General features: G+C 45.2%; 1 protein-coding gene across 25 annotated transcripts in view; it reads right to left on the bottom strand.

Moving 5' to 3' along the window:
- Zasp52 (Z band alternatively spliced PDZ-motif protein 52) overlaps window positions 1-14218 on the bottom strand; it is a 244275-nt gene extending 230057 nt beyond the window's left edge. For 7 of the 25 annotated variants that reach the window (XM_076186806.1, XM_076186793.1, XM_076186804.1 and 4 more), the window contains exon 1: window positions 13919-14215. In XM_076186806.1, coding sequence (XP_076042921.1) covers window positions 13919-14020 — 102 coding nt within the window. In that variant the 5' untranslated portion in view covers window positions 14021-14215. Of the gene's footprint in view, window positions 1-13918 lie in introns of all 25 variants that reach the window. The other 18 variants (XM_076186790.1, XM_076186814.1, XM_076186815.1 and 15 more) reach the window with 6 other exon arrangements.
- Between the last annotated feature and the right edge of the window lie 1038 nt (window positions 14219-15256).

Here is a 15256-nt window from a genome sequence, read left to right as displayed (position 1 = left end):
CCCGCAAGGTGGGGGTGGCGGGGGAAGAGGGAGGATGGGGGGGAAGAGTTGTAGGTGTCGGGTCTCACCAACAACTCCTCATTCCGTGCTCCACTTTAAAACGCTCCAGGATTAATAGGTTGTTAATCAACGCTTCTAAGTGGAGAATAATCAGGATTCCCACTCTTTGTCAGGTTATTTTTTTCGCGACTACTTAAGGAATTTTCATGACTCATTCTTGCACTGTCCAGGACATATGTACAGAATTCCTGAATATTTGACATAGCCCAGCACTTGCAAAAATGACCAGAAAATGTCATTGTTTGAGCTACCACAGTTGATGAGGGAATTGTTTTTATTGCCAACTGATTAAACAAAAAATATAATAAAGAAAACTTCATATTGGAGGAAAAAAGTACGACTTTTTCACGACTTCTGAATTTTCTTTAAGAATTTAAGGACTTTTCAGTACTGGATTTTTATATTACAAAAATTCACGACTTTTTAGGTTTTTAATGACTTGTACGAGTAGATGTATGGTGGATGCCTGCCGAGTCAAAATTGCAAAAGGTTGCAACGGTCAAAATAAAAATCTGATGCAGACATTTAAAGACTGGGAGGATGACATGGGTCACAGACAAACAGACACGCACATACATTCACAGACACGAATGCACACATGGTGACACACACACACACACACACACACACACACAAATATATCAAATACACTAACAAATAAATAAGTAAATAAATTAAACGATGTCACATAAACCAGGCGGTCAGTTGTTGTGTGCTGCCCTTTACTTCCAGTGACCCATCCCCCTCGTTAAGGCCATGCATAATGTTCCAATCATTAGAACGACAGCGCAGCGGCCCTAATCAGAAGTCCAGGGTGGTCGCCCTTCCATCACGCATATCTAGACAAGTACATACAAGAGTACACGCCGTGCACGCACACGCACACACACAGAAAGAGAGAGGGGGAGAGAAGGAGAGTTGGTAGTTGCAACCACATCTGTCAGTATTGAATCATCATCAACAATAACAAGGTGAGACACGAGCCAGGAGTGGGCGTCGTGTCGTGTCGTGTCGCGCGGAGGTGTACAGGACGCGCGGGCTCAGGCACTGACCAGAGGAGTGGCTGTAGGAGGGGACGAAGGAGTGAAAGGTCCTTCGGGGTGTCAATGTGAAGGAGCATCTAGTGGAGGTTGGAGGGGGGGGGAGAAAGGGACAAGAGGGACGAGGCATCAAGAATTTACTGAAATAGAGAGAAAGAAAGAGCGAGAAAGAGAAAGAGGGGACTCAAAATATAGAGGATTAATTAAAAAATGCACCGGTGACGACAAGAGATAATAAAAAAGGTAACCTGAAAATAAAGCTTATAATGTCTGTATCGGTCAGCATTACAATGCTTACCGATGTACAAGACAGTAACAAGTGATGTAGTGCACTTTAACACTGGATAAACACACACACACACACACAATGTTGGACACGTGTTTACACTATGAAAAATGTCATGTACTGTTGTATGTACTTGTCCATAAAGCCATGAATGATAACCATGCCACAAAGGGTTGGTTGGGTGACGTTTCTGTACAGCCAGGCCAGGCGTCAAACAACACCATTGAGGACGAAAACAACAGTGACGTCATGTGACAGTCGTCATCGTGGCTCTGCGGGAGGCCACGAGTCTAAGTGAGACACACTTGGGTTTCAACCACCATACATGACCGACTAAGTCTCCAACAAGTCTTATCAGGAGCATAAAGGACTTCTCAGCGACGTCTTCACTTGACGTCATACAATGAAACTATGACGCCACGGGTGCTGTCGATATGTTTTATGCTTTATAACATGAACACGTGAACAGTTTGTTCAACAATGTATCTCACTGTTTAAGACATCAGTAGCTGAATACGCTGGTTGGACAGATACTTAAGCGAGGTACTTCTGGTTGGTAACAATGGATTTCATTCAGCTAAGAAGATGTTACACAATCCAAAACGGGGTACGAATCCAGACTACGTTTATACCTGTCCTCTCGCCTGATTAAAATATCCTGGTATTTGCACGAACAAGAACGCAGCAGCACTTCACGGGGGGGGGGGGATACACAGCCCAGAGAGATCCGGATGCAGGCCGAGTCATGCGGATACTGACGAAGACGGACGCCAGTTAAGAAAGACTATCTCTGTCTGTCCTCTCGAGGGATCGCTTCTAATAACACAAGATGCAAATGAGGAAGTCTAGGAATGGTTTATGCATACTATTGAAGTTCCTGCTGGGGACTGGGCCACATGACACTAGGGACTATGGGGACCATAGATGGTTTAGAGATGGGTAAGGTGGGCGGGAGATGGGTAATTTGGGCGGGAGATGGGTAATTTGGGCGGGAGATGGGGCGGGCGCGCGCGCGCACACACGCACGCACACACACACCTAGATCCCGAGGGCCGAGAAAGCATAAAATGGGGTCATCGTGATTTCTATAGTTTATGCTGACAAAAATAGCAAATATACATCACTTTCGTTCTTTGTTACGTTTATCCTCTCCACCTATCATCATCCCTCTGACTGTGGAACGATTAGCTCTCCCCACCACCAACTATGGTAGTTACAGTAATAGTAATTGTAGTCGTAACAGTACTGGTAGTAGTAGTAGTAGTAGTAGTAGTAGTAATAGTAGTATTGGTGGAGGATCTAGTGAATTTCTCCCTCTCCCCACCTTGATTCCCCACGGGCGAGGGAGGGGATTGTTTGTGGGGGGGTCGCGGTCGATGCGAAAACCACGGGGGCTTAGGCAGGCTGGAGAAAGCCCCCCCTCCCCCAACCCGGACGTGGGGACAAGGCGGACGCTACGGGCTCCCCACTCCTCTCCCCAACCTCATCCTTCCACTAAAACCAAACTCCATTCACGAACCTTCACTAAACGCCTTTATCATCACTTAAACCTCTTTCCAATCCAGCAGGCCTACTCGTATATACGGTCAAGTTAACATGTGCGCATTTGTACACACAATTCCACATATAGAGACGCGTCAACATCTCTTCTCCACTCGAACATCGTGTACAGATTACTTGGCTGCAATTGGCAACAATCCTTATGAAGCGTTATCTTATGTAAACAACTTCTAAAGTAACAAGACGATTGATTACAACCACTGAAATCCATGCTCAAAGCGAGTTCAAAGGGTCAACATGAAAAAGTAGATATTGTTAGTCTTGTGTAAGTAGTGAAAACGCACGCGCGCGCACACACACACACCTCACAAACACACACAACGAAGAACGGAATTCGTGACACTCAACTCGAGGCACGAACTTGAGTCACTACACTACAGCCCTTGACGATAACCACCACAACCACCCTCACCAACTCCCTCTGGAGAAGCGGCGGAGGGGGGGGGGGAGTATGTTCGAGTTTTCGACAGGAGTCCTTAGGATCCTTCGCTCATGTCCTCTAGTGTTGCAGGGAACGACCTATCAATTCCCTTCGGTTAAGAAGGAACTCCCGTTAGTCTAAAGAGTTTAAAGATTAAACCGGATCCTGAACTCCCCCCCCAAAAACAAAAAACAAAAAAACAATCATGTTCTTGTGCAAGGAGCATTTAGACCGCAACCCAATCCAACACAATTGCAACCATCCCTCCAACCTTCCAGCGACACCCACAGTACCACAACTAACTCACCCGCAGGTATACAACCCCCATATGACACCCACAATCTATCCACAAATACCTGCCCCCTCCCCCTCCCTCCCGAGCCCTACTCCACATGTGTGGTTCTGCCCCGCAGAGCCACGGACCAGTGCGAGTCGGCAGCCGCGAGTTAAGTATGTGCAGGAGCGGTGTCGCTTTGCCAAGAGGCACCCGGGGCCCTAACAGTGCCAAAAGGAAGCGCACTCGCAATGCCAAGAGACGACGCGTGGCCCTCTGCAGACCCGGGCAGTGCCTAAGAGTGTGGCACCCATAGGGAAAAGGGGGAGGGGGCTCCTCTTGTGGAAACCCCCCCCCCTCCAAGGTACAATAAGGAAAAAATGTACACGTACGAAAAAATGAACACGAAGGAAAAATGCACACGAAGGAAAATGTACATGAAGGGAAGAATTACAGAGGAAAAATACACTAAGGAAAAAATGCACAAAAAACAACGTCCAAATAGAAAAAATGGAAACAATGAGACGGGCAGGGCAGGGAAAGGCAAACAATGGGACGGTCAGGAGAGGCAGGGAAGGGCAAACAACTGTACGGGTAGAACAAGGAATGGCAAATAATGGGCTGAACAGGGCAGGGCAAACAATGGCATGGGGAGTGCAGGGTAAACAGTTAGACGGGCAACGCAAACAATGGGGCGGACGGAGCAAATAATAGGGCAAATGGTGCGGACGGGGGCAAACAATGGGGCGGACGGGGGCAAACAACGGGGCGGACGGGGGCAAACAAAGGGGCGGACGGGGGCAAACAATGGGGCGGACGGGGGCCAACAATGGGGCGGACGGGGGCAAACAATGGGGCGGACGGGGGCAAACAATGGGGCGGACGGGGGCAAACAATGGGGCGGACGGGGGCAAACAATGGGGCGGACGGGGGCCAACAATGGGGCGGACGGGGGCCAACAATGGGGCGGACGGGGGCCAACAATGGGGCGGACGGGGGCCAACAATGGGGCGGACGGGGGCCAACAATGGGGCGGACGGGGGCAAACAATGGGGCGGACGGGGCAAACCACAGGGCAAATGGGGCGGACGGGACCAAGAATGGGGCAGACGGGGCAAACAATGGGGCAAATGGTGCCAACAATGGGGCGGACGGGGGCCAATGGGGCAAGTGAAACAATGGAGCGGACGGGGCAAACAATAAGACAAATAGGGCGGACATGGCAAACAATGGAACGGACGGGGTAAACAAGAGGACAGGTGGGGCAAACAATGGTACAGGCAAGGAAAGAGAAGTACTGGGTAAGGGAGGAGATATATAATGGGCGTGCGAGGCCACTTGGGGGAGGGGGATATGGGGAACAAAGAACGAATTATGTAATGGTTAGAAAAAGGTAGCTCTTCGAGACAACAGGGAGGTAAAAGGAGACAATGGGAGGGAGTACGATGGCGATAGGGAGAGAAGGAATGGTGAAGAATGGTGAAGAAAGGTTAATGGGGCTTAATGGGGCGTGTACAGTGAACGAGGAATGGGAGAAGGTAATGGGTAAAGAGGCGAGTATTATTAGCGAAGGGAAATTTGAGGCGTTTTCGGGTGAGGAAAGAGGAGAAAGAAATTATGGGGAAATAATGGGGGAAAATAATGGCAAGGGGAAAGAAAGGAAGGAAGAAAGGAAGGGTATACATAGGAGAGACTAGAGGCAAGAGTGAGGAGGTAAAGAGGGAGAGGGTGAGGGGAAGGAGAAGGGAGGAGATATTGGGGAAGGGGGGAAAGGAGGGGGGATTGGCCAAAACACACACAAGGTAGACATTCCCAAACGCTTACAAGCTTCGCTTAAATTGTACTGAGGTGCTGGTGCCGTCGTGCTGTGGAGGAGGAGGAGGAGGAGGAAGAGGAGGAGGAAGAGGAGGAGGAGGAAGAGGAGGAGGAGGAGGAGGAGGAGGAGGCGCAAGGAGGAGAGGACGAGACACGGCAGTGGTGATGGAGGCGGAAAAATGGAGGTGGTGGTGGTGACAACTGTGAAAAAAGTGTAATTGGTGACAAGGAAAAATTTTGTAGGGAAAATTTGACTCTGTGGAGCCTGGTTCGAGGACGAAGGGCGTTCGGACACAAGAAGAAGAAAACGCTGCTGGGGGTAGCCTATTCTGGGATGAACCTGCAGCTGCCCCGTTTACTTAAACCTGGCAGAAGTCTTCTTCTCTAAACCTGCCGAATCCATCGGGAGGTCGAAACAGTCTGACCCATGCTAGGTCACGCAGGGTCATGTGGGCATTTGACCTCGGGAGGATGTGGTCGTGTGGGGAGCCAGGTCCTTCTATGACCCGCCCCCACACTCCCACCAGATGCCGGTGCTCCTCCACATACGAATCAACTAGCCGGAATAGTCTGGGCGCAAACTCGGGACTCTTAGGAAGAAAGTTTCCACTGATGGGGGAGGAGTGAATGAGGTGAAAGAGTGAATGGGATGGGGAGTGAATGGGTGGGGAGTGAACGAGGAATAATGAATGGGGAGGAGTGAATGGGAGAGGGAGAATCAAACGTGGAAGCCAACGTAGGGAGTGGGGAGATTGCTCAGTTTTTTTGTTTATGTTTTTTGCTTCTTTTTTTTTGGGGGGGGAAGGGCAGGGGCATGTAGATGGACACCTGGGAGGAGGAGGGGCTGTGCTTGTTTGTGTGTCTATTCACAACCACCAGGGCAAGGATGTGACGAGTTGGGTGTCTGTGGGTGAAGTGCGGGTATCATGGGGAGAAAGTCATCTCGATCTATGAAATGGACTGTATTTTACCAGGAAAATAGTCAAGGGTGTGGTGTGCACGAATGGGTGGGTGGGAGAGAACCCTCTTGCACACCTGCCAATACAGACGTCCTTGCGCCCCTCACCCACCCACCCTCCCACGCCCACACACACCCGTCATCTGACCTTTCAGTGGCTCAACGGAAACGTTCAATATTTCAAGAGTGCCTTGGGATGGGCGAAGAGTGGTTCCCTTGATGGAAACGATAAGGCACCCGACTCTAAGAAGGAAACCTTTCTCCCAGCCTGGCTGATGACTGCAGATCCTACCTCCTCCTCCTCTTCCTCCTCCTTTCCTTGCACCCATGGGTGCGCCTCCTCCTGGACGCAAAGCCACACAATCAAAGAAAACGCATGCAAGCAAGCACGCACGTATACACACGCATGCACACTATTGTACATGGCTGTGCAAGGCCTATGGTGGAGGGAGGGAGGGAGGGAGGGAGGGAGGGAGAAAGAGAGAGAGGGAGAGAGAGAAAGAGAGGGAGAAAGAGAGAGAAAGGGAGAGAAAGGGAGAGAAAGGGAGAGAAAGAGAAAGAGAAACTTAATCCTACGAGAAGCAAGACTCGTGTCCCTTTGAGTACAGCTGTCTGTGGACCAACAGCGACGAAGTGCGCTGGTGCCTAGGCCTACCAGGGCACAACCACCAGCAGCAGCAGCAGCAGCACGCCACGGAAGTTCTCCTTCAGTCAATCTGTATGATGTAGCTGGTCTGGTATGTAGTAGTAGTAGTAGTATCAGTGGTGGTAGTAATAGTAGCAGTGGTAGTGGTAGTAGCAGTGGTAGTGGTAGTAACAGTAATGGTGGTAGTAGTAGTAGTAATAGTTGTGGTAATAATAGCAGTGGATGGTAGTACTAGTATAGTAGTGGTAATAGTAGTACTACTATCAGTAGTAACAGTGGTAGTAAACAAAGCACGGAGGTGACGATGATGAAGATAATGGTTACAATAATCGTGGCGGTGATTATGGTGTCAGTGACAATGGTTACGGTGGTGGTGGTGGCGAGAAATGCCCAAAGGTGGCGCGGCCCCAGATCTTCGGACGTTATCTTCAAAACGGACGGACGGACGTGTATTCACCTCGGATCTGCTGCAGTCTCTGTCGAGACAGCCAGACACCACCCTAAGGCAGTGAGCTCAGAGCTCCTTATTAGCCGATCTCTGGGTAGGTCTGAGACCACTCACACACCACACACCGGGACAGCAAGGTCACAACTCCTTGACTAACGTCCCGTACCTACTCGCTGCTAGGTGAACAGGGGCTACATGTGAAAGGAGACAAACCCAACTTATCTCCGCCCGACCGGGGAATCGAACCCCGGTTCTCTGACTTGTGAGGCCAGTGCTTTACCAATCCGCCACCGAGTCGTGTGTCTATGTGTATGTGTGTGTGTGTATATGTATGTGTGTGTAGGATTCGTCCTGACCCGAAATCAGCTAGCTAAAGCCTTCTGTCGTTGCGACGGCAGTGTCAAAACTCGTTCAGAGAAGACCAACAACAACATTCTTAATTGTTGGGCATCTGTGACAATAGCCAATATGGCGCCCCACCCCACTCCAACACAAATCACGGTAGTTAATCAACTTACCACTCGCAAAAATAAAAATATAGAAATGATAAAATACGCAATAGTCAGAATTCGAACTTCGGGACTCAGAGAGAGAGAGAGAGAGAGAGAGAGAGAGAGAGAGAGAGAGAGAGAGAGAGAGAGAGAGAGAGAGAGAGAGAGAGAGAGAGAGAGAGAGAGAGAGAGAGAGAGAGAGAGAGAGAGAGAGAGAGAGAGAGAGAGAGAGATATGTGGGCGAAAAGCACAAGATCCTCTAACCCCATCCCTTATGAATTCATTCTACTTTCATTACATAATTTTTTTTATTCATTTTTCACTAGCAGGGTACACAAGTATGCAATGGGGAAGGGTCCTGGGGAAGGTACAAGAGCGAATCGAGTCAAAAGAAGTGAAAGTGTTGGGGTCTGTGTAAACACTCGAAACACGTCAACGCTTGGCAGAGGAATTGTGGGAAAACATGAAGGAGACAGATCTACGGGGCAATTTTACAATCCTTATCCTCTCTCTCTCTCTCACACACACACACACACACACACACACACACACACACATATATATATATATATATATATATATATATATATATATATATATAATGGGGAAGTAACCACCAGGAAAAAGGCAAAGCGCTTTCGTATATTTACATTCGGTGCTGCTACAAAGGAACAACATATACGAAAGTGCTCTGGTTCGTTAGTTTATCTTTCCTGGTGGTTACTCTCGCATTTATGAACACGTTTCTGGTATTTAATGTGTGTGTGTGTGTGTGACGTCGACCAGAATAAAATCTGCCAATTACGTCATCTTGTCGAAAGAATCTCGCCACAATCTTTTCTGGTGTAAGTTCTTTGTACAATTCGCCGAAAACTTCCCCCTGTACAGTTGGCAGCAATTCTGTTCTCGTGTTTAGTTATTGTTATTCTCGTGTAATCCATCACCACTCGAGTTGGTGCCTCAACTAACACGACTAATGCACTTCTCTGGCTCACATAAATCTTTATGAAGGAGAATTAGATAATGACCAATAGTTAAAAAAATGTCTTAGGAAATTTGCTAAACAGGCTAAGAATCTGGGTTACGCTGAAACTCCCAATGTAATAACGTATTCAAATGTACCCAAACAACTATGGACAACAAAGCCAACTGAGCAAATAATAATAATAACAATAATGATAAAAATAAATGAACAGATAAAATCAAAGTGGTAACAGTATTCTAAAACAGATACCAAGAACAATTCTAAAGCCAAACAATTAGTTGATGGTGGACGAACAATGCCGTCGTCCTGAGAATACTCTCAAATTGCACCACCACGGAAAAAAAGTATCACAAACTGAGCAACATGTTTTCATTCAACCATAATTATGACTGGTCTGCTCAGATTCAGAGGCCCTCCTCCCCAGTTATGTTGTGGTTACGTCTTCTGCCGAAAACACAAATCGAACCGGGTCTCAGGTCTGCCCCCACCTCCATATATATATATATATATATATATATATATATATATATATATATATACATCAGTCACCCCCTACCATTCAATAAACCTCTCTTTTTTACCACCTCTAGAACCCCATTTTTTCGGTGCTCTAACGCCACCCCATGGATAAAAGCGCTGGTTATCGCCAAAATATTACATACACACATCTGTTCAGATTAAACGTACGTTATCGCGTTCAAAATGGTCAACACGCGGGGACAAATCGTGGTCATGGCGACCTAGACAGGATCAGAAACGTCTTCAGTTAATAGTAATAAAGCGTGTGCAAACTGAAGAACTTAAAGATTTAAGCCATGAAGAATCCTTAGAAAGAGGTGATGAAAGTTTGTGATGGCGATATTCCACGAGTCAATGCAAGCTATGATGAAGGGGGGGGGGGTTGCAAGAGACTATCAGCTGTAACGAGAGGGGCAGACACCCCCGCTCCATCTGTGTGGAACCTCTAATTACATCTAAAGTGTTTCTTTTGGCGTCCACAGCTCCTAAGAGTTCAAGACTTTCTCTTCTTTCTCTGGTCTATTTCAGGAACGGTGATTTACGGGCCTATATTCTTTAGACTTAGACAACCAAAGCCACATGAAGACTTCCCATCCATTAACCTACCATAGTCTAATTTTGGGTAAAACCGATGTACCCAACCTATATATTTATACCAACACTCTTTACAACTTCTGCACTCTAAGTACGAATCATTAACTGCACAAGTTTTGTGCAGACCCTATTCTAGGGGAAGATCTTAGTGACACCCCTACGGATCAGAGTCACGTAGCATTATTACTGGGGACTCATCTCTGCCCAAAGAAGAATGTCGAACGCGTTAAGCTCTTCCGCACATTTCCCTTAATCTCTCCATTACCACTTCCATGATCTCACTTCCCCCAAGGTGTGTGTGTGTGTGTGTGTGTGTGTGTGTGTGTGTGTGTGCGCGTGTGTCCGCGCGCGCACGGCACTGCAGGCGTGGGAGGAAGGAGAAGAGCAAAACGAGGGCCAGGAGGAGGAGGAAGAGGAGGAATCTTGTATTTCTGGTATGTAGGTCTGCCCAGATATTTCGGGCGTAGTGTGGGAGTGGGCGAGAAGAGTGGGCGTCAAGGGTGGCAGTGGGCAACCTTTCAAGAAGAGGTTGTGGGGGGAGGGGGTGGGTGGGTTTGTGTTACGAGGTTGCGACAGTATGCTATAATAATACTGTCAAGAATATCTAAGCTTTCTAGGAAGGACTGCACCTTTATTATCAGCCCGTGTATGCGTGCAAGTACTAGGAGGGCGAGTAAAGATGAATAATGACCGTTGTACTATTTTTTTTTTTTTTTTTGTAGAACGTCTCTTAGTACTACTAGCGAGGGTAGGAGTGGGGTTCTAATCAGGAAACTAGGAAAGAGCTAGAATTACCGACTGGGATCAGATGCGATTCTAGAAATGTAACATGGTAAGTGCAACTATTTCATTCACAGACGTGAATTTCCCGAGGTTGTTCTTAAATCTAAGCGACTATTCTAGGTGTCAAAATGGTCTTTTTCCAAGACCATACTGGTTATCACACTGGGCTTCCACGGGCTTCAACCGCGACGACATCCGAGTTCGTTAGAGTTAAAACGACTTCGGTTACAATATTTTATTTTTCCAAATCTCCAAATATATCTTTCCGTCATATATATCAAGGCTGAATGAATGATGAACCTATACGAATATTAGACATTGTTGAAATGTTCTTAGACATGTCTAGATTTCTGTAACCGAGGTCTTTAGTTATTCAAATGGAGATTGGAGGTCGGATGTGTAAGGAAATTTAGCTCAATGTGATAACCCCTTAGAGCAAACAAGAGATTTGTAACACTAAAATTTACAAACGACAATAGATAACCTCTGGTTCTTAGAGAAGTCTAGATTTCTGTAAGCTAGATCTAGTTATTCAAATGGAGGTTGGAGGTAGGATGTTGGAGGAAAAATAGCCCAGTGTGATAATCCCTTAAAGCGAACTAGATCTTTAATGACACTAAAATGGCTTTAAAAATGACAATGGGGGGGGGGAGAAGACATACTTTAGCAGCACCCCACCATAAAAAATAAATACACAAAATAAACAAAACCCAAATTTTTACGAGTACTTAAACATGAGAGCGGTTGAGCACAATCCACGTGTAGTTCTATAATTAACCGTACATGCCCAGGCTAGATTCAGAAATGCATATCCAGGCTAGTTACAGAACCCTTGCCCCAGACTAGTACAGTAAGTACGGATGTAGGTTATTGTCAATAATGTAGATTTTAAACTAGTTCAAAGTGTTGGCAAGTATCTGTTGTAGATGCAGGCTAGTATTACAAGTGTTGGAACAAGCCAAATATGGGAGTGTGGGCTAGAAGCCCCAAACACGAATATGGGCTTCTAAAACGTAGGTTACCATTACAAGTGTGAAAGCAGGCTACTATTCACAGTACAAGTAAATGAATCTGAAATATATTGAAGTACCACTGATGTGCCAGTACATGACACCAGACAGTGCCAGTATTTGAAGTATACCAGTATCACTGAGGGGTTACATCGACTGTACCAGTATTACGCGTTTAGTACCAATACAGTGCACATTTGGAACTGGTCGTTCCACGAACACTTGCGCTGGGCCGAGCACACGCAAATGGGAGACCACAGCGAGAAAACCTTGATAAAAAGGTGGGAGCCAGGAGGAACAGGGACTGTGTGTACGGGGGAAGACTAGGAGGGGAAAGAGACGGAGCGGGGGGGGAGGGGTGAATAAAATAAGGAATGTAGGGGGCCATGGCTGGTCCTTGCCTTCATGTGAATGTGTGTGTGTGTGTGTGTGTGTGTGTGTGTACACACGCACACACCTCGCCAATTCTAGCCTGCTACAGAGGGACACTGTGCTAGTCTTCATATCCCAATGCAGGACCATAGCTCTAACCATTGGGAAGACTACAGCCTTTGTTGTAGTTATTCAGTTCCGCACCCAACACACCCGAATAAAATGTGCACAAGTGATGAACTTCGGGGGGGGGGGGGGGGCGCACCAGGAAAAAAAAAAGTCACAATGGTTAAGGGTTCCATTCAAGATATTTAAGAAAAACTATCATTTCTGTACGTCTTCCGCTCTAAACGTGCCTATATTTACTATACAGTGGTTCTATATCGATAACCTTGTCTGTACATATAACTTCGATTTCACGATCAAAGCAAACTATCATCTAGCCTTCGTGATCTGTTTATTATACCCCCAACAAATGTAATTTCATTTGTGATTTGACAGCCAAAAAGCCCCCCTATACATACTATCTCAATTTCTACCATATACAATAGAAGTGTTATAATTTTCTGTTCATTCTACTTTAAAATCTTTTTATATAAACTACTTTTAAATTATTCAGAAAAAATACCTCAAGGTCATTGTGGTCATAACAAATCAATTGACCAGTACGTTGGCAACACTTGTTTACTAAAAAAATCACATACATCAGTGTGTTAATAGAACGAACAACGAACGTTAACATCCGTTGTGTCGATTCTTTCATGCTACAAGAACTTTAAGTGCATGAATCCTCAAGTGCTCACTGCACACCTGCACTGCAAACGTGCAAGATCTTCTGATATTACGTGTTAGTATCAACTCTACATATTAAAAAAGAAAATCATATATCCTAAATTTGTAGTTATGTTTCAACTATGTGCGTTTTGTTTTGGCAGGTGTGTAGATTCCCAAAAGTATTGTATAGGAATGCTATGCATCAAAGCAGTTAATGTTCAGTTTCCATTTCTATCAGCTGGGTACAGAAATTTGAACGTTACAACCGTTGACTTCCTGTATTCACTATGAATCGATTTCCTTTTCTGTTCCAGTTAAATTAAGTATAGTTGAACTAACACGTTAAATATACTGTAATTCATGGAATCGACCACATCAATCTTTTTTTCCTTAAATTATCACATACTTTCATTTGAAAAATGTCGACAAAACAGTTAACGTAAACACCAAACAGATATGACGTCATATGTTGGTCCTTGCTGGTTCATTTCATATTTATTGTTATTAGCTGCGTGATTTATGAACACCTAGTTTATTTATCCATCATTTGGCACAAAGTTTTACTAGAGCATCTCAGAATATTATCACTATCACCTGTATACGAATGTTTGTGTTAACAGAGCAAAGAAATTTAATGGAAAACCATACTATCTTAGTTTACAGAAATTCGTGTGACGTAATGTCGCAGACTATCTTGTGGGTATCATTTGAAGTCAAGGAAGTTGGCACGAAACTATTCCTAGCAGTTTGCCAAGTTACTGGACCACATAAATTTATCCCTCTTTGCTACCAAAATCCAGGCAATACCACGGGTATACTTTGCCAATATCAAACTTCAACGATTATCGTCATAACAGAGAGGACAATTGGGGTATAACTTACCTTTTGGATTGCCAGGGGTGTGGCGAAATCCTTGCCGCCTTGTAACCTAAACCCCCATGGGGTTCCTGGTGATTTGCTCAGCTTTATCGTCGTAACAGACATGTTGGACACTTAGCAGATAAACCTTCTAATCGGAGGAGAAGAGAAATCTACTGTCTCACCGCCCCCCTCACACACGGGTATCACAGGTCACTACGGACGGGCCCACCTGCCTGCCTGCCGTACTTGCCCGGTAGGTAGCGCGCAGACGACTAGCCCTCGTCGACTTTGCACTCCCGCGACTTGAGATCGGGGACTGACTGAAGCGCTTCGAAGCTTTCAAACAGCGGCCTCATTGGAGCATAATTCGAAACGGCTTCGACCAGCGTTGGCCCTCGGCCAAGACGAAGATTTGTAAATATAAGAAAATATGGCTATATTTTCCAAACTTTCGTGGTTACCTAGAAAATACGAATAGTAAATATCAAATATTCGTAATAGGCAACTGAGGCAGTTGGCTCGGCAGTATATTTTTACCGTCTGGGATATTTTACCGTGTCTGTGAGCACATATTTTTACAAACCCAGACCAAGATATCAGAAAGCCATCTCATGTAGGTCCAGGAATAAATGTAACGTCTCAAAACCCTTATATAAACAAAATAATAATCTACGTTGTGTGCACGCCCATATACTCGTACATGGGATGTATTTCACTGGTATAACTATTTTAGACAGCAAAATCTGATTTAACGGGTGAATATTCCTTTGAGAATTTTCAGCCATCACATTCCAAAGGATATATATATAAACATTTTCGACACTGACATCCGACGAGTGTGCGTTAGCTATCAAGACGATTTTGAAAACATAATCCAGGTTCCAAAACATCTTTTTTTTTCACTTTCACGTGAAATACTCAACTCGACATTTTTTCATTAAAATCTGGCCTTTGACTAAGAGGGATGAGCACTTAAAGTATAATCGAATTTCAAATTTCATAAAAATGCTAAAATAACTAATGATGATCAGTAATGGAATCAGCACTAACACCAACAAAAAATAAATTAATAAAAGCCTCCCACCCCAGCATCTTAAGTCAACTTTGTAACCATATACTGTTACTACTGCTGCTATCACTATTATTACGGTTCAACTACTAGTGATAGTAATAGAAATAATGATTATCATTATTATCATTATTGTTATCATTATTATTTGTATTATTATTATTATATTATTATTGTTGTTCTTATTACTTTTATTAGTAAGCACCGTCCTAGCCTCCCGATATGGTGGGGGGAGTGTGTGACGTCAAACCATATATCATCATTATCATTATTTTGTTACTATCATTATT

This window comes from Oratosquilla oratoria, chromosome 6, assembly GCF_046742065.1.
Source record: "Oratosquilla oratoria isolate Oo_2021 chromosome 6, ASM4674206v1, whole genome shotgun sequence".
In the NCBI taxonomy this organism is placed as follows: Eukaryota; Metazoa; Arthropoda; class Malacostraca; order Stomatopoda; family Squillidae; genus Oratosquilla; species Oratosquilla oratoria.
Note: the sequence above shows the minus strand (reverse complement) of the source record. Positions and strands in the feature narration are given on the sequence as shown.